Source organism: Calonectris borealis, chromosome 1 (assembly GCF_964195595.1).
Source record: "Calonectris borealis chromosome 1, bCalBor7.hap1.2, whole genome shotgun sequence".
Classification (NCBI taxonomy): Eukaryota; Metazoa; Chordata; class Aves; order Procellariiformes; family Procellariidae; genus Calonectris; species Calonectris borealis.
Genome location: NC_134312.1, coordinates 82,592,145 through 82,618,272, shown reverse-complemented (window position 1 = coordinate 82,618,272; position 26,128 = coordinate 82,592,145). Strand labels below are relative to the sequence as shown.

General features: G+C 38.4%; 1 protein-coding gene across 1 annotated transcript in view; it reads right to left on the bottom strand.

Moving 5' to 3' along the window:
- ANO2 (anoctamin 2) overlaps nucleotides 1–26,128 on the bottom strand; it is a 181,565-nt gene that overhangs the window by 93,965 nt on the left and 61,472 nt on the right. The window contains exons 9-13 of the mRNA XM_075162780.1: nucleotides 21,578–21,712; nucleotides 18,821–18,981; nucleotides 14,997–15,083; nucleotides 8,937–8,944; nucleotides 578–661 (exon numbers count right to left, since the gene is read on the bottom strand). Of these exons, the coding sequence (XP_075018881.1) occupies nucleotides 578–661; nucleotides 8,937–8,944; nucleotides 14,997–15,083; nucleotides 18,821–18,981; nucleotides 21,578–21,712 (475 nt within the window). The remainder of the gene's footprint in view (nucleotides 1–577; nucleotides 662–8,936; nucleotides 8,945–14,996; nucleotides 15,084–18,820; nucleotides 18,982–21,577; nucleotides 21,713–26,128) is intronic.

The window sequence follows — 26,128 nt, the reverse complement described above, 5'->3', positions numbered from 1 at the left end:
CCTCAATCAGCATTTTACAAGAGGGGATTGGGAAAAAAAGTGCTTGTTCTCAGGTTTGAAATAGCCACAGAAAACCTAAACACACTTCAATCTAAAAATGATATACCAATTATTATTTTTCCATTTATACTGGAAATGCTATCAAAACTTCACAACTGTGTAACTGCAACATGACTAAAGATGCCAATGTTACCTATGCAAATGAAATCACTGTAATAAAAGCTGTTTTCTTTATTATCCACAAAGTACTGAAATTCTAGATCATTGCTATAAGAATTCCTGTTTGATTATCTTACTAATCATTCATCACTCTACAGATTAGATCCTGAACGACCTGTCAACCATATTCCTATGCAAACTGCTTTACTTTGCGAGCTAGCAAAGTGATGACCGCTAAGCATTTCAATGGCACTGCAGGGCTGCATAACACCAGACCCCTAGCAAGCAACTTACAAGGCTGATGAAAAGCACCAAAAAGTATCTTTTGCAAACTATCCATCAGAGACAGACAAAAAGATAATCAAAATATAATGAAACACAAATCCAATATAAGTGAAAAATGTAAGTTGCATCTTACTTCATTTGAATTTTCTGTTGTGATGTTTTTATTTTTCAGCTTTTTCTGCAGCAGTTTGGTTTCATACTCTGGTCTGGGATGCTCCTGGAAAAGGAAAAAAACAACCAAATGTGTGATTATAATTAAGAGAAAGGAAAAAAAAATTCTGGTTACTTATTCATGATCCAAGCCATCAAGGTGATTCAACACCACAGCACCTTTTTGACTAGGGGGATCACTGCCTAGAAGTATGGGATACATTATGGGATGCAGGGGAAGAGCAGTTAGAGATTGCAAAGGACTTATTACAGGATGCTTAGGGGAGGAACCAAGGGTGGGGAAGGGAGGGATCTAGATCACTCGGAGAGGAAAAACTTTGGAAAAACAGAAGGATAAGGGGATAAAAAGGACCGGTCACATGTAAATAGTTTGCTGGTCTGTATGGGGTCTGACCACCACAACTGGAGCAAGTGCAGGTGTGAGACTGAGTACCTAAGTGCTGGTGGAGATCAAGCTGGAGCAGCTGGCAAGTATGTGAAGTGCCTGGGAGCCAGGGAGGTGTGAGCCTCTAAGGGTGAGACCATGGTGGAGTTGGCTATCAGAGGGACCAGGGGAGTCCCAGCCAAATGCCAGAGACACCACAGGGTCTGGGGTCTCTAGGAGTGCAACCCACTGGAATGTGTGTGTATGTATATGTGTCTTCAAGGTCAAGACCAGGATGTGTTGGCTGCTGGGGGACCAGGGCAGTCCCAGCCAGCTCTGGGGGAGAGGATGTGTGTGTAAGTAAGCAACGGGAGAGGGGCTGTAGCGGTGCGGGCTTGTACCTCTGGGTGCCAGCAACGGGGGAGACTGGGGTCCAGAGGCAGCTACCAGGCAGACTGAGTGAGCCGAGCTGCTGGGGGGATCCGCATTGTACGTATGTGCATGTATGTATTCTCACCAGGAGACCTCCATCCTGCTCAGCCAGGGATAGGAGCAGAATGAGGCCGTTGTGCTGTCTGTGTTTGTGTGCCTGCTGTGTGTGCCTGTCTGTGTGATCTGTGTGGCTGGCCATGTATATATATGCACATATGTGGTGTATATGTGTGCTCTCTGTACGTATGCCTACCGGGAATACATGCTTAGCCTCACAACAGGTTGGACCTGGGGACATGGAGCTGTGGCTGCCTAGCCTCTCTTGGGCTGTCGGATCTGGCCCAGTTTCCTCTGTCAATAACCTTTCAAGGTTTGCTTGCAAATTATATTTTTCTCTTCCAAATTACAGCATAGATTAAGCATGTTAGCACAAACGTACCAAGATTTTAAAGAGAGAAGCTCATAAAAAAGACAAATGCCATGTATCTCCTCATTTCCACCAAATTCTGAATTCATTCAGAGCCTGGAATTTGCATTTGATGCCTCCCACAAAAAGGCTATTTCTATGGCATTGGACATACCATCCATCCTTACTATAATTAGAACATAAGCTTATCAGCCCAGTCACAAAATCGACTTATTAACACTTTTTAATGAATCTGATAGCCGTGAAAAGAATAAAAACCATTTTTTAAAAAATTAATTAATCCTCATGGACAATAGAATGGGGGTTGCATGGAACTTCAGCAGTCTTCCTTGGGGATACGTGCTGTTCATTTTCTGTAATCTGTAACATTTTCACTACATCAGACACCATCTTGAGCATTCTCTGTTGCACACCAGTATATAGACGCAGTGAGACTTTCTATGTATCGTTTATCCCGATCATGAGATTTTCCTGGCACATTGAACAGGTATGTGAGCACGCTATCATTTAAATAACTGCCTTAAATGAATATTTCCGTATTTTTTTGAACTCTATGAACAAGTCATATGTATGTCTGACCTAAAGGCCCACAAATGCATTCTACTGCTCCCAGGGAGAAGGTACTAACATGGGAGGCTTGAGGGAACTTTTTTCCTCTAAAGCTCAAGTACGGCTTGAGACTCTCACACTACGATGCTATACCAAACAAATATAATGAAACTGCTAGCATGACAGCTTGTTTTACACTTGTAATTTCATGTACTATTCAAATTAATAAAACATGTTCTAATGGTGCAAGTGTGACACACTTATGCCTCACATAAAAATCAATACCACAATGAATGACGTTCAGGAATCGCTATAGCGCTTCTTGTCACAAGGGTCACTCTTGTTATTGATTACAAAGTGCTATGAGTGTATGTGGAACTCCAAGAAATAATGAGGCACGGATAATCTCTGACATCAATAAAGCTGATTAGTAGCAAAAATGGTGGTGAGCAGGATGGGGAAAGGAAAGACAAAGATACAACACTAAGTGTTTAAAGATGCTGTGGTCAATGCATGTATCTTGATGTTTTGTAAGTTTTCACTAGCTTGTTGATTTACATTAATTTGTATCATTCTTCCTTAGATAAGGTTCAAAGGTCACACGGAAGAAGCATCTTTAGACTTAAATGAAGAAAGGATGAAGGCATCAGGCATGGATGGCTACATGAGAGGAGACAGCTTGATGAAAGTAGGGAAATGAGATAAATGAAGCTCTAAGAAACTGAGGAGATCTCATCACACTATGGGAGCACCTGCAAAGCTGAATTGGCTTTCTTCCTTTTTTCTTATTTTCTGCTAAGTAAAACATTCTGGGACACTAGGGGCAGCTGCCAGAGGCCAGAGCAACTTTTGAAAATTGGCTTGAAATGAAACAGGGCGAGAAAATCAAATGTTAAGCAAAACATTGTTCTGTAACTTACTTTTTGCTATTGACAGTTTTGCTTTGAGTGACTATATTGTTCAAATTTGGTCAAGTTATATTTAGTTTTCCTAGTAAGACATTTCAATGTCCTTTTAACTGCATTTCATACACCTACATCTGGATTGGAAAATTAGTTGATCTGTCTTCACTGAATCTGCCAAGTCATCTTACCCTTGACTGAACAGACCACAGCGCCTCCTGGAATGCGTGTGTCTACATCTTCTTTTTATGAGTATATTGCATGAAACAATTCTTTACAATACAGATTTAGAGATACTTGATCCTGATCATATATAGATGGATGTAAAGGAACAACTCCACTCTGCTGTAAAAAGAGTGTGATTCAGAATCAATTCTTTGTCTGAAAATGGGAAAAGTTCTACACTTAGGACAATAAGCTAGAAATAGTTGTAATGAGTTGAAGAAGGCCAAATGTCCATGTAGGGATAAATATGAATCCCACGATGCTGGAAGTTTGCCAGTACAGCTGCCAGACACTTATTGAAAACCATGTGAGCCAAGGTACTTTGAGGCCAAATGAGTGCTCAGAGTTGAAAACGATAATTCCCATCCTGAAAACAAAGAACCAAATCATCAAATTTTTACTCAGACAAAACTCATATTGACGTCAGTGGGAATTTTCCCTGAGAATGGTCTCCAGGGTTTGCCTCAAACATACAACATGTGTATCCACAATACATTGCAAATTAAGGCTGTGTAGGTAATGATCCATTTCGATAAGAATATATAAAGAGAACTGATGTCTCCTTAATTTCTCTTTGATTTAGGAAGAAAGTGATAATGGAATTTTACAAAGCATGCATGACAAACACATCTGGGCTGCTAATTAAAAATAGAACCTTAGAAACTATCCCAGATTAACAGACTGAAGGAGTTATCGGTAAAAAATAAGCCAACCCACTGCTTCATTTTTACACTTTAAGGAATGTCTAAGAAACACCGAGAATTCATTGAACAGCCTTATCCTAATACGCTGAACACAAGCAGAGCAGCAAAGCAGTGCACACTGGTAGGAAGGAAGGTTTCCACAAATGAGAACTGGAATGATCCATCTGCTGCCCTAAATCAAGATGGAAACTTGGAATAAACAGAACAGAGAGCCCAGCTGTTCTCTGCTGCAAGAGGATTAATTATTACAAACCAAGGTCTAAAATCCTCTATTTCTTTTGATGATGACATGGTGGGGAGTGGGGGGAGAAGGCTAAGGAAGAGATTGTCATTCACACCAATGATCAGTTTAGACTGTCCTAGTAATGGGATGCTCATCCAAGGAAAAGTACTTTTATATCTCAGCACGTATGAAGGGATCACGGGTAGCTGTTCACAATCTTTTTAGTCCAGATCACATGCACAATAAATATGATTTATGTAAAATTAAAACAAAAGCTTGAATAAGTTATCTAACATTAGGACAACTTTAAGGATGCTAAAAGACAAAAGCCACTGTACAAGTACATAGGAACTCAGCTATCAAAGGCATTGTAAAGCAACATGAAACTGAATTAGTCAAAACAAAAAAACCCACAAGGTATATTATGGAAATATATTTGCCAGATAGATAGATGAATGCCTTTGCCCCCATAGATCAAGACCAGTAGTAGTGCTTCGGAGGATCACCCTCAAAACTAAAATTTGAAATATGGCTTCAGATTTTTAAGTGCTCTTAAGACCAAACAACCAGATGCTGCCATTGCAATGTCAAGATATCACATTTTGTAGGTAACTGTAGCAGAATATAGCATCATTTATTTTTGTTCATTATTCAATTCAAATTTAACCCATTTAAATACTCCTACATCAGTAAGTGGAATTGTGTGAAGCCAGATGTCCCTTGAACTATGGTATTGAAAATTTTGCTTAAAATTATTTATTCTACTGCATGATAAGTCATTGCTGAAACAAATGAGCTGACAAACATAAAGAAGAAATCCAGCTGTAAAGTTGGATGCTAGCCCACTAAAATGGGGCATTACCCAGCTTGTCAGTGCAACAACTTCCACCTTACCTTATTGCTCTAACTTTGATAAAATATTACCTGGTCTCTAGAAAATGTCTGTGCATATCACTGTCACGTTTATTGTTTTCAGTTGTCCTATGGTAGTATCGAGTAGTCACAGTCACGGACTGGGACCCTATCACTGTAGCCACTATATAAGCATAGAACCCCTTCTCCAAAGAAATGTTCTTAAAGAATGGATTGTTTACACTTTGGGCACTGTTCTCTTTTTTTGTCTGATAATGTGTAACAGTGGGAACACTTGGCTGTGGAGGCACTCTTTAGGGGAGTGTGTTTATGGAAATTTTTCTCTGTCAATATTTAAGATTGAGTGTACTTTGGGTGGATTACAGATTTGTAGCTCTCACAAAAAGAGATACAATAAACACTGCAAAATCCTTTAAGTTTGATCTAAAATAGCTGTTTCACAAATCATAACATTATGGTCTCAAGATAAAATATCCTACAAATTAACAAGGTTAGAAACCAACAGTTTCCTCCAACTAGGAAAAGGTATTTTTCTTCTAAACAAGATTAAAATCATGAGACACTGGGCCTTGAACTTGTCATTGGTCCAAGACTACGTATTGCACATTATACACCACAGTGATCCCAAGAAACTTAGAGAGAAGGTTAAAAAAAAAGGTCACTGATGCATGAAAGAGGCAAACATTTTGTAGATTCTTCCTGTTACAGCTTGTCAAAGGTCATAGGTTTTAGATCTATGATTGAGTGGTCAAGTAGCTGTCAAAGTTCAATGCTAAATCAAACTTACAACATAGTACTTATATCAATCCCATGGATAGAACTACTGCAAATGTCATTAATTTCCCTGTCTTGCCCTTACTAGAGATAGATAAGTGAATATAAGGTAAGAATGTTTTTAGCCTGCCAGATCTCAAAGTCTCTATCAGTCTCTCCCATTTTAATAAGAATGCCTCATAAATATCCCACTTTTTCTGCCACACATGAAACTCTCTTCCAGGTAATATCAGATCGGATTTTTGTTTATGAAATAGTATTTTTTTAGCACTGTCTGTTTACGATATTTCTGGAATTTTCATTTCCCTGGAGTTTTCTTCCTTTCAGCCTCTGTGCACCTGGAACCCATGGCTTACAGGCAACCTGCCTTACTAGGTAAAAGCAATGTGACTCTATATAGCATTTTAAGGCATACTTCCTAGAACATCTTAAAGCATATACATCAGACGGAAGCTAACAAAATCTTTTATAATATCCAGAATTTTCTGGTTCCAGAATGTGTATATTCTGACCACTACACCACTGTCTTTCCAAACCTTTGTGAACTTTTCAAGTTGAACCATGATCCAGATTAGAGCGTTGGCGCTTCTCTAATGTGGAGAAATACAGATACTACAGCTAATCTGAACTAAAAATGTATCTCTGACCACAAATATTTGTTCAATCTTTATTAATTTGTTTCAGCCATACCAGTGTCTCTTTTAATTGTTTCCTATAAATATCCCAATGACTGGATTTACAGACAGGAATGTTCATGAAAACAACTTATTTGAAGCAAACACAAATGTTGAACTTGTAGTCAAAAGCTTTTATATTTGAGGCTTGAGTTTAATGGCTTGAGTTTCACGGCAGCATAAACCAACCTAAGCCTGGGCTCCCATACTCTCAAACTCAATTTCACCTTGCACTAGCCACACATTTCCATTTCTGTCCTTACACTGACACCAGTGCACATGCAGCTGCATGGTATGACCAGGATAAAAACTCCCATCCCTCATAGCCCCAGCTACCTTCAGCTGTATCAGCTGTCTGAACTGTTCACCCCTCAGTCGTGTGATTGCCAGCATGCATGTAAGAAGAAGAACAAGATTGCATGGCTGGGATAGTAGCACTATGGTAGTGTGGAGTTAGATTGGCTTAAGCTGCTACGCAGCTGCAATCTATAGATGAAGTTGCATGCTACAGATGAACTGATTTAGTGGCTCGTCATTGCTAAAAGGGTTTTCCCAACCCACACATCCTTCTCTTCCCCTACCCAATGCCCTAATTATACTATGTGAAAACTTATCTAATTAATTGGTCCCCTCCACCACAAACACTGTCCACTTTATTTCTGGAATGTCTTCTCCACAGCTTTAGTCAGTAGGTCCAGGTGATGGGTGAGACACTAGAATTAGCGGCACAGAAGTAAAGATGGGATCTCTACCTAGTGGTAACAGTAAACTATTGAGGCATTTTATACAGCTTCACCCTGTGAGTCTAGATCTTCCACAGACTTCAGAGAATAACATAGCCAATACATTAAAAAAAAAAGAAAAACAAAACCTAGTCGCTTAATTTTATAAAGTGAGGTAAACAAATCCATAGACAATCACCTCAGCAAAACCAATGAATTTTAGAAAAGAGAGAATCACATCCCCCATTAAACTGAGAGGAAGGGGTTTGATTTACACAAATCAAAATATTTCTACACACATATAGAAACTGTGCCACAGAGTTCACGTGCCTGAATTTATATTTTGGATGCATTTATTCTGTTAGATCTAAGGAGGCTGGTCACCCACCTTCTATGGAAGAGCCAATGGAATCTGGATGTCTAACTTTCAGACTCCTTTGAAAATCTCAGCTCAAGATGTCTATCTTAATGCACTCATATTTAAAAATGCTGTGATAGGCATATATTCAGAGATAGTGAGAATTTCATTATTGTGTAACGAACTATTAATGGGCAAGCTACAGATCAGAAGCTTTTCACACAAATAAACACACAAAAATAGCAAAAACTTTCTACACTCCCTAGAAGAAATTTAATCTTGCAGTAGAAGTAGCAGAGTAGGATGGAAGCAGGAAGATGAGATCTAAAAAGAGTCAGTGGTGTTTTACTGATTTAAAGTCAAGATCCAGAATCAAAAAAAAGTGCATATGTTTTCCAAGGGTTAGAATTATTTCTATAGCTCTGACCCAGATAGGTGTGGATGAATCTAGGAAAAAACACACACTTATGTGCTTTTGGAAAGTAATGAATAAAGCAAGGCCATTTGAAACTTGTATCAATAAAACATTGACCCACACCACATAATCACATATTTGATATAGGTGTAATGTGAGAGAGTTTTTATAAGCACGAGTTTGCATCAACATTGCACTACTCATAAGTGTCCATATGCATGTGAAAATGAAGAAAATTAAACAAAATAAAAAAGCCTAAAGCAAAACTAAAGAATAGGAAACAATTCTGACTGCTGAAATATGTTGAGTTCTGAAACTCTGCATTCAGTTTAAACAATTGGCAATTTTGGCGCCATTAAACAATATCACAAAGTATTATTCTTAAATAGGACCAGATTCTGATCTCCTTGTTAACACCAATAGCAGGTTAATCTTGGAGGCTGTCAAGGTGTGTAATTTACCTAATACTGAATCAGCCCAAGACACCTTCAGTGTACAGGAAAACTGATTTTGTTAGGTGCAACAGAGGAGGACAGAGGAGCAAAAAAATGGAGCTGAGAAAAAACAATGGTGTCTAAGAGATCTTTGTATGAGAGAGCTGGGACACGGAGTATTGCGACTTCGTGGGACCTGAAAAAGGCAGAAAGACTCTGGGAGAGGAGAAGGCCTCTCCTCATACTTGTCTCCCTCAGAACACACACTCCCTTGCAGTACAAGATCCCCTACCCTCACTCCATATCTTGCCTGTTCTGCAAGAAGCACGTTGCTGGCAAACCCCACTTACCCACCTGGATCTCCTGGGTCACTGGGAAGTAGGAGAGAAAGAAGGAAAGGCCTAGAGATGATCCCTGTTGCTAGAGGCACCCTGCTAAATAAAGGTACAGGATGTCGTAGGTCAAGACAGAGAACTATTGGAAAGCAAGACTTCTCTTTTGTTGTTCCTTTCCTCTACCAGTAGCTCCTATTTTCCATCGTCCATGCCATGACCATGCCCTGGGCAACAACAACCTCAGCAGAGAGCTGGGCTGCGCAGGCTGAAAGAGCCCATTCCAGCTCCTCCTCCATAGCTTCACACTCCAAGCAACTGCCCACCTCTGTGCTTACACCAGGAAACGTGAAGATGTGAGCCTCCTCTCTGAACTCAGGGGACTGCAGGAGGAAAGATCTCATGCCACCTGAGGTGACCCAGCCTTTGAGTGGCCCATCACAACATCCTGAGGAATCAAGACTACCTATGAGGAATCAAACAACTTTGAGGCTTGTAGAAAATTCAGTCCTGGAAAGGACACAGGAGGTAATTATAGTGGAGAAACAAAAGAGGGAAATTAACTAGAGCCCCAGAATATTGTGGCATATCTCTGGATCAACAGTCTTGGAATGAAAAAAATGTAATCATATGTCTTTACCAATTTCTTGGCAAGCAAAGGAATTATCACCTGCTTTGGTTCTTACAGTTTACAAATTAAAACATGTTTAAAGTGTGCCTTCATGTGTAATTTTTTAATAGAGCAACAGCTGGTAGTAAATAGTTTCCCGTAATGCCTGAGGGATAATACCCTTTTTTCAACATTCCTTCCCCAACTATCCTAATAAAACTCTCATCCTCCTAAACATAGCACTTAAATCTAATGTTGAAAGGACTCATTCAGAAGATCAGGGCTATCCTAGGATCATTAAATAATTAGTGTTAACAGGAATTTCATGAAGGTGACAGAAGATGCACTGGAAGGACTGATGAAACCCAAGAAAAGGTAGGAAAAAAAACATATAAAGAGATCAAAAATAATTGGAAACATGGGCCCAACAGGAAAATCAGAATAGGCATGGGAAAAATGTGAGATAATGCATCTGGGGAAAATAACCCAAACAAAAATCTCATTGGCACAAGAAACCTGAGAAGTAGTGAGGATGAAAGGAGAGATTTGAGACAACACAAAATATTGTAGCTACACCTTCTCCTTTTACCATTACCAACTATTTTTTCCCGAGAGGACTAAGCTGTGAATTCACACTTATTTTGTTAGAGTCTGCTTTTCACTCCTCTGTTTTTTAAGCAAACAAAAATGTCTTATACTGTCTGTTTTAGTAGACACTGTTAGAACTTCAGAAAAGGAGTCTGCTCCTATAATTTGCAAGGTGGAAGACAAGCTGAAAACATCAAATTAATCAGATCACAAAAAAACTTTGAAAATGTAGTAGAGAAGATGGAGTTAAACCATGATCGAGTTGGGAGAGAATGGAATATGCTGTATTCAGCATTGGTGCAGCCTAACCTTGAGTGCTGTGTGCAGTTCTGGGCCCCACAATTTAAGAAGGATGTGAAAGTCCTTGAATGCGTCCAGAGGAGGGCAACAAAGCTGGTGGAAGGGCTGGAAGGCATGTCCTGTGAGGAGCGGCCAAGGACTTTGGGTTTGTCTAGTTTGGAAAAAAGGAGGCTGAGGGGTGACCTCATTGCTCTCTACAGCTTCCTGAGGAGGGGAAGTAGAGAGGGAGGTGCTGATCTCTTCTCCCTGGGATCCAGTGATCGGACGCGTGGGAATGGTTCAAAGCTGCGCCAGGAGAGGTTTAGACTCGACATTAGGAAACATTTCTTTACCAAGAGGTTGGTTAGGCACTGTAACAGGCTTCCTAAAGAGGTGGTTGATGCCCCAAGCCTGTCAATGTTAAGAGGCATTTGGACAATGCCCTTAACAACATGCTTTAATTCTGGTCAGCCCTGAAGTGGTCAGGCAGTTGGACTAGATGATTGTTGTAGGTCCCTTCCAACTGAAATAGTCTATTCTATCTGTAAACATATTTCATGTCACCAAGGCTGCTTGCTATTTAATTCTGTATTACCCAATCTACCTTCCTTATTACTTTATCTTAACTCAGCAATAATCCACAGGGTATCTTAAAGTCTTTGCTTAAGGGTTCAATAAATTTTTTTTTAAAGTCATCAAATAGTAAAAGGAGAAACGAGACTTTGGGAACTACAGTTTGCAAAAAAAATTTGCAAACATTTTACAGAGGAGAGGATTTTAACTTAAAATTGTAACTGACGAGACATACTTCTAATGAAGACAGACACCTAAGTTCCTCCCTGTTGTACTGAAACAGTATAAGAGCATGACTATTTGAACAATAACAAGACCTCCACTCATTGACATTTCAGTTAGTTTGGACTTTCTGTCCATTTATTCTTCTGAGTTCTGCTCCAAATTCTAAGATTTCATCTTTTATAATTGCATTTCTATTTCAGTTTACACAGGACTGTTGGTAAAATGAGGTAAAATCTCTTCCACCTAGAAAACCTAAAGCAGGAACATCCTGGGCCCTAGAAATACAGTTTCTGAATATTTATGGGAAGCCAATAGTTTCCACTCCCCATATCATTAATTAGAGTCCCTCAGTATTTCTTCACCAGCTCCTTCACAAGTAGAAGAGGGTATGGATTCTCCCACCTCTACTCCTGCTATTTTGATGGTCTATATCCCTTATTACACAAACTGAAAAAAAAAACCAACAAATGCACAACCTGTTTGATTGGGCTACACAAACACACATCTGTGGCATGACACATTGAGTGCTTATTCATGGTATTAACAAGGCTTTGTCTGTTTTCATGGTTCTGGTCTGGGTTTGTTTCTTTTTTTTCCCTCTCCCATTTAGTTACCAGTTGCTCTATTGCTTTTCAACACAATTATCTATTTTACCCAATGCTACCTATTATTTTTGCGGATTTCAGATGTACAAACGCAAATCCTCTAAGTCTGTACAGCTGCCATCTGCAAATATGCATGCAAGCCTTAGGGATTCTGCTTTCTCAGACTGCTGTTGCCAAGATATTTACAAATAAATGGACTAAATTAATCTCTCGTGTGACTATTTTGAAGAAAACGATTTGGTCCAGTGTGTTTAAAGAAAGTAATTTTACTGAAAATTTTATAGTCAAGAGTCCACAAAAATTACACTGAAGGCATTTATTTCAATATAATTCTCACAATGTACTTCTCAGCTCTTCAACTTTTATGGTTGTTTTCCTCCCTGTTTTCTCCGTAACTTCCCTTTCTATAGAAATTGGCGATAATAAATAACTTAACCCCACCTAGTCTCAAAATGGTTAAACCTTCTGAACTTCTTCCTTGTCCCTTTCCTTCTTGCTACATTAAGTGATTCTGTGCATTCCACTGCTAGTTCCTTCTGGCCTAACCTGATGAGACACAATTTTCCATTTTCCAACATAATTTTCAACACTTGTAAAGACTTCACCACTACTGAAACATGGTGCCAGTGTGTGTCTTAGAGAAAAATTTATCCTCATCTTTATGAATCTATTGAATAAAAGGTGAACAAAACCTGATCTACCTTTTGCATTTTTGCTGAAGTACCAAAAGCTGACAGAAGATGATACAGTGCATGGCTTTTTGCTTAAGATGACAGGTCAAGAGACACATCCATTTTGAGCATTATTCTTCAAGAAAGAGTTGGGTCAACTAGAAAATGTCCAGAAGGGAAGAAGAATAAACAGGAATCTAGAAAATTATTTAAGAACAAAGACTGAAAAAGCAGAGGCTAGTTCATCTTAAAAAAAAAAAGTGTGATAGAAAGATATGATATTATGTTGAATTTTACTGAAAAGAGGACAGAGGTAATCTCTTCTCTTTATCTTTGAAAGAAAGAACAACAAAAAAATGAACATTTAGCAAGGAGATGTAAGTTAGACACTAGGAAAAGCTTATTAGCAGTACGGATAGATAAGTATTAGAATAGATTGCCTAGGGAGGAAGTGAAATCTCCACTGCTGGATTTATTTAAGAACAAATTAGACAAACATATTTTCATAATGATTTAAGTAGAGTTGATCCTACCATGCGTAAGGGATGGCCCCTCAAGGTCCATTCCAGCCTTATTTTTATGATTCTACGTTCCTAATTCTTCAACTTGTGCTGAGATGTGTCTGGCACTCCTTCACTTGTCATAAACAAAGGATTCTTGCTGATCCCACAGTTCCTGTCCACAAACTTTTACCTCTTCAGAGCTCTTCATCACAGGACCTCACAAATCTATAGATTCTTTCACAGCATTTTGCAAATATTGAGCTAAACCTTAGGATTTTGTACTGCAAATGATGAACTTGAAATGCAGTAAAATCTGGTGGGTTCATCAAGTATGCTGCAGAGCCAAGAGTTTGCTCTCCAGCCTCTCAGTTTGTACTGTAATTAGTACAAAATTGCTGTTCTCCCAGGTGGCAGTATGACATTCCACATAGGACGAGCAGTAATTTCTGATGTGCTGATGCACTTGGTTTGCATCACAACTTACAAACTGCATTATAACTGGGTTATACCGTAAGCATCATCCACTAAATAACTGGATAGAGAGTAGTGAAAAAGCTGAGAAACCAGAGTCAAAATAGGGGAAGCTGTAGTCAAGTCATCAGTGAAGGAATACTTGGGATGTCTCCCTTAAGCTAAAGAGAGTGCTAGAGGCTGCATTTTGGGATAGTGATGGAAGAAGAGGAATACTGGAGTCTGCTGTCTGTTCTCAGGGTTATTTTTTTATTTTATCCAATGATTCTTATCTGAGGAATAGACAAAAGTGGAATAACATTATCACCATGCTACATCATGAAGTTCGTGATGTCAGCTTACTTTTCTTCTAGGTTATTTGCACTCTACATCCTGTTTGAGCTGAGCTGGAAACTTGTATGTAGTCTGTTCTTTAAGGAACTGTGCTGGAACATGAAGAAATGGATTTAAATCCTCCCGTCAAACCAAGGTAGGCCTACAACTCACCTTTCAGGAACCTGACCACATTTTATTAAGTCAATGAAGAGACCAAGACACACCGAATTGTTCCATACAGGTACTTGGCTCACCATTAACAATAAAAGAAAATCTAACTGCTGCGATTCTGAATTACTGAATATGACCCTGTTCTAGAGCCATGTCAGCATCTATTGCTAAGGGATATGTAATAGAAGCTCCAAAGTCTACCTGTTCTTAGTATGACATTTAGCTCTAGTAACTGCACTGTCTTTAGTCAGAGTTAGAAATTAATCCTCTGCTGAGAGTCCGTAATTTAAACAGACCATAGGCCATGGCATGTGAAACAATGCCTAAGAACAGAATTAAAAACAAATTTAGGGACATTGTCGATACTAATAAACAAGTATGTCTCACTTTTAGGTCAACTCAGGCGCAGCTAGAAGACCCATGGGCTGGTTACAAAGCACTTAAAAATTGTTGTCAAGAAACCAGCCCCATTTGTTGCTTGCAACAGCTCTGTGGGTGAGTACCTAGAGCTTGGGATGTTGTACTTATGGCATCATAGATGCAGCACAGACCTGGATGCAAACATTATTTATGTTACCCTGACACGTTACAGTCATCGTCACAGAGAACTTTTGTCATACATTATGAAGTAGCATCTATATGACAAAGTATTTATTTTGTATCATTCTGTTATTACACTCTGTACAATGGCATATGGGCATTCTCAGCAAAAAATGATCTGCTGTTATCTTATAATCCTTTTCAACATTAATTATCAAAATCAGAGTGCTGACCAGTAAGATATAGGTGATGATTTCTTTAATGATACATTGGTACTCAAAACTGTATCAGTTATAGTAATTTAGAAAAACAGAGCTATGAACTGCATTGGGCTGGAGAACACTCATGAGAAATCTAAGTATCAATACATATCTTCAAATATAGAATAATTTATACAGTAAATTAACACAGGGAGAGGAAACTTACTTCTTCTTCCTCCAGTCCAGTTAAATCCCAGAAGTAACTCAATCTCATCTGCAAACGCTTCCATTGTTCAAGGAACATAGTAGCTTTACAAAAAAAAAAATATTAAAATTATAAATCCAATGCACTATGGTGAATGTTTGTGTTACTTATAAGTCCCAACTGATATTTGAATCCCATTATGCTAGGCCCTTGATAAATAAGCACTAAGAAACAGCCCCACACCCAATTTTAAAGAAAGAACACAAGCAAGGCATGGAAACAATAATTACTGTCTTTTTACAAATAAAATACAGAAAGATACAACAAGGATTGCCCAAAGGCACTGCTAAGTTCCTGTCAGAGACTGGAACTGAACCCATATCTGCTGATATCCACCCCAAGAACATAATCTCTCTTAATTTACCATTGAGTCATTCTATAATTCATGAATACAAAGCATATAATGAAATAAAATCTAGGTCTAAATATTAATCTGTAATACTTCAACTGGCCCAACAGATTCCGCTGTTTCAGTGTTTCTAATTGGTCAGAAACATGTGAAGAAGGTATAGCCTGCTACTGAAATAAATCATTGCTATCTATATGTAAACTAAGACCCTCAGTAATATGTAGAAAATAATGTTCTTTTGAAATATATTATAGTGGTACAGTTGAATGTTTTTGTCCTGCATAGACACAGTGATTTTGTCCTAAAGAACTGGCCAGTAGTTCAGTCTCCTGCTTTTCCTTTTTTGTTAGTATGAAGGAACAGATGTTGTAGTCCTGTCTTATATTTGCAGTCTCCTGACCTTCCTCTCGTAATTGCTGTTTCGTCTAGATAGCCCTTTGCCTAGCTGCTCATGATTTATGGACTTAGGGATTTATTAGAAATAGTACTTCTTACTCTTGACTTGTGGACATCTATTTTCAGATATATATCAATGCTAAACCAGTATATACCAACTAAAAAAAACCACTATACCAATAAAAGCTATACCTATAAACAACTCTGGGCACTGTTTTCCATTTTCTTATGCTTCATTTCACCTTTTCAGTTGGTGAAAAGGGGACTGTAAAAACATTGTTAGATCACAGCAGTATTTACAGCACTTTGAACATCTTGTAGATAGCTCCACAAGACACACAACAGTGGAGAATTAGATCCAGCTTCTTTTGACTGCATCTACACTTGGTGTGAGCTGTAAGGTAACACTGGGAAAAGTTAGACTGCTATTAAAATAACCGGACTCTTCCAAGACAGAATCTGTTCCAACAGTTAGCTGCAAATATTTTCAGCACAGGTATCCTCCCATAATGTAAGAAATAAATATAATTTAAACACCGGACTGGCAGTACACTGAAAGTAAATCCAGAAATTAAGCACTTAAGTTGCTATCTCTTCTCCTTCCTTACAGAGGAGAGGACATATAAAAGCTATATTTAACATGTTTTGAAAACTCAAGCGTTTTCAGATATCCTAAATACAAAAACATTTGGTTACTTTATAGGGTCCTATTACTCATTCCATTTTTTCCTGTTATTCAAAAAGTCAGTTCCACATTTAGCTCTGTAAGAATTTATTTGGCTAGATGCAGTAGCTGTTCCGAAATCAGCAAGTTTGCACTGACTTACACTAGCAGAAAAACAGTCTCATTATATTCAACTGTTCTTCTAATAAACACATCTGACAGCTGAAACTCAGCATCCCAGAACACCACTGACATTAAGTATGACACTAGCATGATCAAGATCAGCTAGCAAAAACATGATTCCTTTCACAATATTAACCATAGTAAGTCATCTGCCTTTTACAGAATGGGAGAAGGCAAGTAGGATAAAAGACTTCTTGTGCCCAACACCATCATGAAATGAAGCCAGCTCAAATTACCATACTTTGCTCTTTTAAGTATACAATTGTAAGTCATAAGACATGCCAGTTTCCACATCACTATACTATATCCTACGAAAAGCATTCAGACAACATTTACTCAAGATACTGTGAGGCAAGCTGATTAGGTGTGTGAAGGAGGTCTGCCATTCAGCAGAATGAACTCTAGATATAACCAGTACGGTCTCCTAGTAGTAAGGCAGCAAAATTTGGTGTAATCTAATACTTAAAAGGCAAGCTGGGCAGAGTTAGTAAAGGATACTTTATTTCACTTTGCTGTTCTTCGTATATGACGGCTGTATTTGCTTGCACTGACAAGCTCAGTTATCATGGTCCCAAGAACAGACTTTTCCAATCTGTGGGAAACATTTTTTGGAGGAGGGCTACAGCTCAGAAAGAATGTTGTTATTCTTACATGCCTTTTTTTAAAAGCAATGCATATGGAACTTTTTATTCCTTTCTGTTCCTTTACAGATTCTACTAATTTATCTTAGTGCAAGGATATAGCAACATTTTGCTTTGCACATTGCATTGCTAATATTAAAATATATCTATTTTGGATGAGGCTGCATGGAAATGATCATTTGCATGGATGCAAGTTTACAGTACAGATTCTCTGTCAGGAAAATACTGTTTACGTATGAAAGAGTAAATGAATTGTCATTCATACACATGCTGTTCAAACAGCTACACTGAAACTTGGACAAGGCAGTGTATTGCATGCTTCATGGCAGCAGGTAAACTGTGACACCTTATCTGCCAGTCTACGCTGTAACTGGCAGCAATCTGAAGTAGGAAAATAAGTTATTGGGAGAGTCTATAAATTCATCATCCTTTGCTATTTCTCTCCATCATAGTGCTTACATGTTTTCTAATTTCCGCCGAAGGGTTTCCAGGAACTGGTAAATGAAAACTTCTTACTTCCATGATTTGTTCTGTCTGCAAGTTCCTTAAAAACACTATGCTATCCATATCCAACACCAAGCTACCAATCAGTCATTTCTAAAACAAGCTGTAAAATTTGAATAGGGTTGCAAAGTATTACACACCGATTGCTGAGGGATGGCTATAGTACAATAGTATATTTGCTCAGTTTCATATTAAGAATGAAAATTTCACTTTGTGAACAGTGAATAGAGAAATAAAAAATCATTTTACAGTAGCAATAACACCTTTAACTTTCACAATAAACAAGATGTAGAGTGAACGAGGGCATAACACCAGCAATAATTCACGCAACCACAGTACACACACTTTTCAGGGCAGAGGTGAGGCCAGAAACAATAAGAGTAATACTACAATACATTCATTAGTGTTTATGAAGTGTTTTGATATCCTCAGTGAGACAGGGTATATTTGCCATTAAAGAAAACCAAGCTTGTTTAAATGGAATACTTTAGAACATATTATAATTAAAACAATAATAGTCCCATTGTTCTTGAAATCCCGTAAAGTTTTGATAAAATTATGTGACTAAGTTGTCCCACATGGAAGTGCACTCTGTGCTTAAATTAAATTCTTTCAGTTGCCTGCACAGTACCAATCCCCAAATACATTCCTGCCCCAAATGCAGAAGGTGTAAAGGGACTTGCCATGTTGATAGAAAATGAAGAAAAACACGTCAAAGCTTAGAAGTACCATTAAACAAGGCAGTAGAGGGAGAAAGGACACATTTTTCCTCCCTGAACTACCCAACTCCTCTCCAATTATTCCAAAGCTTTTTGCTGACAGCAGAAAGCCTTGTAATATTGCATTCTCCAGTCTCAGCACAGACAGCCCCTCACTGGCTCTCTGAGGCTTGCCAGCTTCATAAAGTCGTATGTATCACACACAATCTAATAGCACTTTGTTATATGTAAGGCTACTAGATTGTACGTCTGTGCCTCGCAGCTTTCATTTCTGTCAGTAGTCCAAAGATCAAATGACACTGTTAACATGCAAAGCAGTACTCACCCCAGAGGGCCATAAAGATGGAGAATAAGACTGTGGCAGGGTTGTCAAACAAGTGGCTGGCTCGAGCGGTCGCACATGCAGAGCTGAGGTTCCAATAATCACAGAACTTGTCACACAGGGGGCACATGGTGAAGGCATTGTGTTGATCGCACATTTCTTTACTACGAATGACAAGTGCACAAGTTCTTAGGGTATTGCTACTCAGAAAAGGGGGATGTACTGTAGTGATAGTAAGCAGCACCTCATAGCTATTACAAGGTATTTGCAACATATGTGGCTTGAAGTTGCAAAGAACAGAAGCTGTGTGTCTCTTCAAGGCACATTGCCATGTGCTGGAATATTAAAATACTTACAGGCACCTTACCAACAGAAAAACAATGCAACACAGCAACCAATCTAATCACTACGCTGTATTAGTGAATTAGTGAAAACTGCATAACTGAAGACTGAGGTTAACCACACTAAAAGAAAATAATTAAAACACAATCAAAGTGGAATTTGCCATCTCTACACTCAGTTACATGATTTGATACTGATCAGATTTAAATTAATGAAAAAGAATTCTGAAGAGGCTGTAAAGGAAATTCTGTGCCCTTGACAAAACACACATTTTTAACATGTTGGCACAAAAATCCATATCAAATACCATGCTACTCTCTGTATCAGGACTGGCCATCTAAGCCTGCATAAAAGCCAGAACCAGCACCCAGGCATGTTGGTTGGTCTGTGTCACAGACAGAAAATCTGCAACACCATTTGCAAGCTACACTAGGTTTTGCTATAAACTGACATACGTGCACTGAATTTAAAAGACTTACACTAACCAAGAGTCTTGTTCTTAGCAAGTATGTTATATTTCACTACATTTACTTTGAGATTCACCTCTACCCTACATTTTATTTGTGAGGTATTTATAAAAGCAATGGTTGTTTTCCCAGCATAGGGGTTTAACACCAATTCTCATCTGTACCACCACATGCTGTAAGGTTTTGCTTAAGTTCTTCAAGTGTGAGCAATTATTTTAGGCACCCCTACTAATATGTTTTAAGGGTGTTCAGGTATTGTGTGCACAGTGGTTTCAGGAAATCAGATACCTTTACATTTCAGGGTTCTCAAGTTTGAATGCTGAATATGGATGTGGTATCCTTCGTCTCTATAGCTCCTTGTTTTTTTAATACAGAGTGCTAACCTAATTTTCAAAAAATAAAAAAAAATAAAAAAGGAAAAAAAAACCCTGCCCCCCCCCAGCAGTAAGTGTTATAAAAACTAGAAAACTTCCACTTCTGCCTCATATATTCAGATGTTAAGTTGTATATCCTGTCCCTCAGCTTATAGCATTTGTTCATCTGTCCTCTGGAAAATGTGAGATAAGAGACTTTCTTACAGATTTTTAAATCTTTATTTTAAAGTTGTTATTTTAATTCATAGTCTTATTTGATATGTATTTACTCAGTTTCTAAAAATCTTTAAAAAATCATTATCACTATCTCTTTTACAAGCCAAACCCTACTCGACAGTGCTGAGTGTGCTTTCTGTTTTTTTCATAAGGTTTGCATGTGAAAGACCTTCATATATGCACAGTCTTACTCAGGTGAACTGAGTAGTGCAAAGCTCAAGGGTGCTTGCCAGGATTGTGAGCTAAGGAAAGACTTGCAACATTGCTTCATTGGTAGCTGTCATATTGTGATTATGATTGTTCCTATATTGACCATCATTAAATAGCATTTTTTCTATGACTTCAAATGAAAAAAGAACTATTCAAACTGTAGTATCAATACGTTTAATATTATATCATTACAAAGGCATACAGCTGTTTCCAGCTATCATATGTTGAAAGTAAAGCTCTCTTCTATTTCAAAAGGCAGTAGAGGGTGCTGCAGATACATCTTAGCCATAAATCTCACTTAAGTTTAAAAGTTAGCACAAGCTTTCCCACAGACAAGCATAGCCCATCAAGATTCGTTCAGATCAAGCTAAGAAAACAAACCCTGACTCAGTTGTGATGTTATTCACCATTTACCTATCAGTAATAATGTCCTACTGCAGTGATCCACTTTAAAAGTTGCCAATTAATTTGAGAGAATGCAGGAACTGCCATGAGTGTGACTAGCAGTACTAGTAATCCAGTATCCTGTCTCCACCAGAAGTCAGACACAGATAACACAGAGGAAGGCTCCTTTTCTCACTGAGAAGCTTGCATTAACATCACTCTGACAATTTGGCAGTTTTGGTTTAGTGTAAAACCCTCAGGACACACAGCACAAAACTCAACATTTTTTTGTAAATGTCAAGAAGGAGAATACTGCTGATACCAAATATGCTAAATCTGCTAACTATTGTTCATCTTACTTGTGCAAATAGCTTGATTTTACTAAGAAGACCAAAGTAATCCAAGAGTACAGAACAGTGTATTTGCATTAACTTCAGTGAGTTCTGCGTGATGTCTTTCTGGGTGAGAGATATGTCCATTCATAAAAAGCAAATGGATGTCATAAAAAAAAAATTTACAATAATGCAGTAGAATCACTGAACATTTCTGTTTCAGGAGCTGCAATACGGAACAGCCAAATAAATGTATATGTCATTCAAATGTCTTTTCTAACTCAACGCATGTGTATTTCTAATGCTTACAGGGTTGTTAATGATACATCGCTGCTCTTCAGACATGTTAAAAGCAATTAGTCTCACTAAGGATTACAAACAAAAAGCAGTCTTATAATTTTTAAGTAAGGAATTACTGATCACAGAGAAGCTTACCTAGGAATGTCACTCTCAATGGTTATACATCCATAAAGAAATACAATAATCCCGACTACTGAAGATGGAATGAGGAATTCTGTATATAAACCCAACCATGCAAAATAAAGTCCTATCTTTTCTCCAAAATACTTTCTGAAAAAGAAGAGAGAGAGAAAAAAAAAAAGCTTGTGTCAAGGATATAATTTTCAAATGTGTTTTACAGCTTCATAAGAATCCCTGAAAGTTAAAATACTAATTGTCACAGACATGGATGAAAACCCTGGGTATCTTGAAGACAGCATCACCAAATGAAGGGGGCAATTTGGGCAGTTTGGGGTTCTCCGTTCTAAGAAGTTAAAGACAGTCCTGTATCATTATAATACATACTTAATATCTGCTCAGGGAAGACTGCGGCTTTTGCATCTCACAAATGAAGTCAGTAAAATATCCCTCACTTCCATCAAGAGCAGCAGAATTTCACACAAATGCTTAGCACAAATCATTGGAAAGGATTCGGCTCCTCAGAAGAGTATCTAGATATGCCATCATTCTTTGCCTCTGTAGTCCTCCTAGATTCAGTTGGTGCGAGTCATGGAAATGACGTCTATGGGAACATACTGACAACATCCTCTGGTATCTTAAAATACTAGTAATCTTGAATTGCCGTTACAGAAGGAAAGGTTTACTTGCACACTTAGCACTGGCTTTTCAGAAAGAATAAATATTTTTGACAAATTAACAGTCTCAGGACAGCTGGTTTGAAGAAACTGTTTCTGCTCTGAGGAAAAGTTCACTGTAGATGTTGATAAATATGTGCTCGTACTCAGCCCAACATCTTCATGGATCACACGGCAAGAAGTAAACTAAACATACACGAAACTCACAGATCATTCCAAAGTACTGTTAGGAGTGATTACAAGTATTGCAAAACACCAAGAGCTTCAGAGAGCTCAAGAACTCACCATCACTAAAATGAGACTAAATTTAAATAAAAAGCAACACATTTCACAAGCCAGAGAATAAGATGGAGGAATGCTGGACAGAAAGCAGCTAGACAGAGAGCACTCACGGCATGACATTGCATTTGAATCAGAGAGACATACATTCAGCCTGTGGTGACAGAAAGAACAAAAAGAATTTCAAGATAACATGTCTAATAAAAGAAAGACTTGTTCCTCATAAAGGCTGAGCACAATCCCACTTTGAGAGTGATTCTGAATTCACTCACACTAGGAAAGTTTTACCAAAGCTTAGCACCCCAGATTTAAATTATTCCTAATGAAAATGGTTAAATGAGATTTTTGGAGGCCCAGGATTCCTTTTAACAATGGATATAATTCTATTCTGACAGAATTTAATGACAAACTTCTATGTCTGTAGAGTTGAGCTCAAGCCCTTTCAGCAGCATAAGCAAAACTGAAATTTTCTACTCCAGAAGCTAGGTCTCAGGGCCAGTCTGCTCCTGCCACAGGAGAGACAGGGGCAGGAGTGCAACCAAGGCAGAGAGCCATGGGACAATGAGACAAGCCTCCAAAGTCGTTTCCAGCTCAGATGAAAGGAGTAAGGGAAGGAACAGTGGGGGTTTTTTTATTACTACAGTTCCTGCTGTTGTTCTCACACCATCACAGCTGCAGCTAAATTCACATTCCTAGGCTCTCACATAGGAAAGCAGACAGTGTGGTCATGCCTATTTCAGTGTTGCCTTACATGAGTGCCTGTATTTGCTTATGTCTAACCAACCTTGCTTATCCTTTAGGAAGGGCACATGCAATCATAAAAGGGAAAACAGAATAAAAGCACTTTAAGGTGATACACTGACAACATTATCTTCAGTATAAGGGGATGCCATAACTTGGAGTACCAGCACAAGAGCCAGGAAAATTTCAGGAATCTTCTGGGAAAGGAGTACAGCCCCTACACCTGACATTTTTAAGGTTATCATAAGCAACAGACTGTGTGACGTATCAAACAGCATGAGTGGAATCATGACAGAGTGACTAGAATGGCAATAACTTAATTAGCTACGTAACTCTCTTTTGTTTCAGGAAGACAACTTGCATAAGTCAGAATGGGAATACTATTTGCCGTAACCAGTCTTTAAACAACATATATCAGCTTAGCAACTCTACGTTCACACCACTGCATAGTTTTTAAGCACCTTGGGACAACGGATTATCACATTTGCATAGAACGTAAGGAAATATGATATTATATATTATAGTATAGTTTAAAAATATTAAACGTCAATATTTATGTTACAAATATAATTTGAATACTGTGGGACTACCCTGTAACCTGGCACATGCCAGGTAATTTTGGAGGTGATTTTTAGGTGGTAGTTTTTCTTTACTTTCACATTTGTTTTTTGTTGTTTTTTTTTTCTTCAAGACTCCTGTGTGAGTCAACATACAGCAGCGATGGCCTTGGAGCAGCACAGGACAGAGGGAGACTCAATTTGCTCTCAAGTTTCTTCCTGACTGGGAAGTGACATACCTTGCATTTGACAGTAAGGCAAACATCGCTGAACACATCCTGACAACATGGAACAAAAAGGAGGAGAGGGGGATTATTCTGATTATCTGTCTTCTTACTCCTTCCTTATTTGCAGACTTGGGCAACATGCATAGCTAGTACAGTGCTCCAAATAGGTCAAAGCAGACATGAAAACCAGTCCACAATCTGAGCTGTTCTAAAGTGTCTATTGTTTTGACAAAGGGCCACAAATGAGCACAGAAAGTGTTCAAATCCCAGAAGCATTAGAGTAAAAAGCAGCTGACCAAGGTCAATGAAGTTGAAGCTTATGGCTCATGAGGCTTCCTCTAGAATTTTTAAGCCTTCCAGTGACAAATGCGATCTGTAACCTATAAAGCAAAGGGTTGCTATTTGCATCCATGCCAAGAGAAAGTGAGAAGAGCTCAACAATGTCCTGGCAGTATGGAAAAAAGCAGTTGCCAAGAAGAAAACTGCACAATGTTCTGTGGCTTAACTGTTATGAAAAAGAAAAATAATTAGGACTGCTGTGCCCAAGCTCAGTCCGCTAATGTGCCAGAAAGTGAAATAATCTAAGGAGAAGCAATGACAGTGCTTGGAAGCATGATGATAAATTCAAATCTGAGTTTATCAAGCTAGAAAAACACAGGACATGGACATGTTCCTTCCTTTTTTTGGCACGTCCGAAGAACTGTTCTCCCATTGCTCTGAATAGGAGTCAAGCCTCTGCAAACACCTGTGACCACCTGTGACAACATCTATTGCAGTCACAGCTGGATTCAGCAATTTGTGGCTCAGACCTTAAGAATACCATGATGTGGGTTTCTTTCTAGCACCCCTCTAAAAATCTCTTAAGAAAGGCACACAGACATAGTTTTACAAGGTTTGAAAGCAATCCACCCCTACTTAAGCCAATAGTTTCATGTTAGCAAATTGCAATGCTATTTCACTCTGAAAGCAGGATGGTAAGTTTTCTCAAATGTAGACATATTAGCCCCTTTATATTTTCACACTAACAGGAAAAAAATTAGATGATTGTAGTGAATGAAGAGGAAAAAAATGTGTTCTTCAAGGGTAGAGTAAGATGTACGTCAAGAAAGGGAATTTTCACAAGTTTTTGTATATTTACACCAAGAACTTGGCATCTTCTCTCATTTACATTGGGATAAAACCAGTCTTACCTTATTACACTTAAGGAATTACTCATGATTTATGCTGGCATGGAAAAAGAGCAGAATTGAGATGAGATTTTTGCCCTACCTCAGTAGCTAACTCACAGCCGGTTCACATATATCCAGACAAAGCTAAGGACTAATCCTTTCCAAAGTATGCTTATGGATGGCCCACTGCAGAACGCCACAAAAAAAAAGTATGCCCTCTGCATTGCATCAGCTTTATTTCCACATTAGCTGTATTCTAATGTACAGAAATGTCCCTTTATATACACATATGCAATGAGGACAGCAGTTCTTATCCAAAGCAAGGGGCAAATGGCTTTGATAATGAATGTGTACTGCTACCATCAGAAGCAGCAGCCAAGCATTTTGTTCTGTGTGTTGTTACAATACAAGGTGAAATTTTGTGCCTTTCACTTTGGAAGACTTTTTGAATGCTGGTAAAATGGCCAGCTACCATGAACTAAGTTCTTTTGAGCAAGAATCATGTCTTTAAGGAAAGATTTGGCCAAATCATCCATAACTCCTTCAGAAGCTGAACAAAAGTTGCACTTCAAGCAAATGATCAGAAACAGAATTAAAAAACTACGACAACAACAACCACCACCTGTAGAAAATGTATTCCCTCTCATGGCAGAGTTAGAATGAGAAGCATTGAGAAGGACGCAGTGAAAATGTTTACTCAGTTCCCTCTGCTTCGCCCATATAACACTTGAACCAGACATCTGCAATGCACTTCTGTCTGTCTGGTTGCCAAACCAACATCAAAACGAATAACTGATAATTAAACTCTATGCTCGCACGTTGGTCACAGTGCTTCCATGCCAAGTTGTGCGATTTATAAATAGACTAAGATTTGGAGAAGGGGGAGAAAGAGAGAAGAAAAAAAACTTAGTTTTTGACT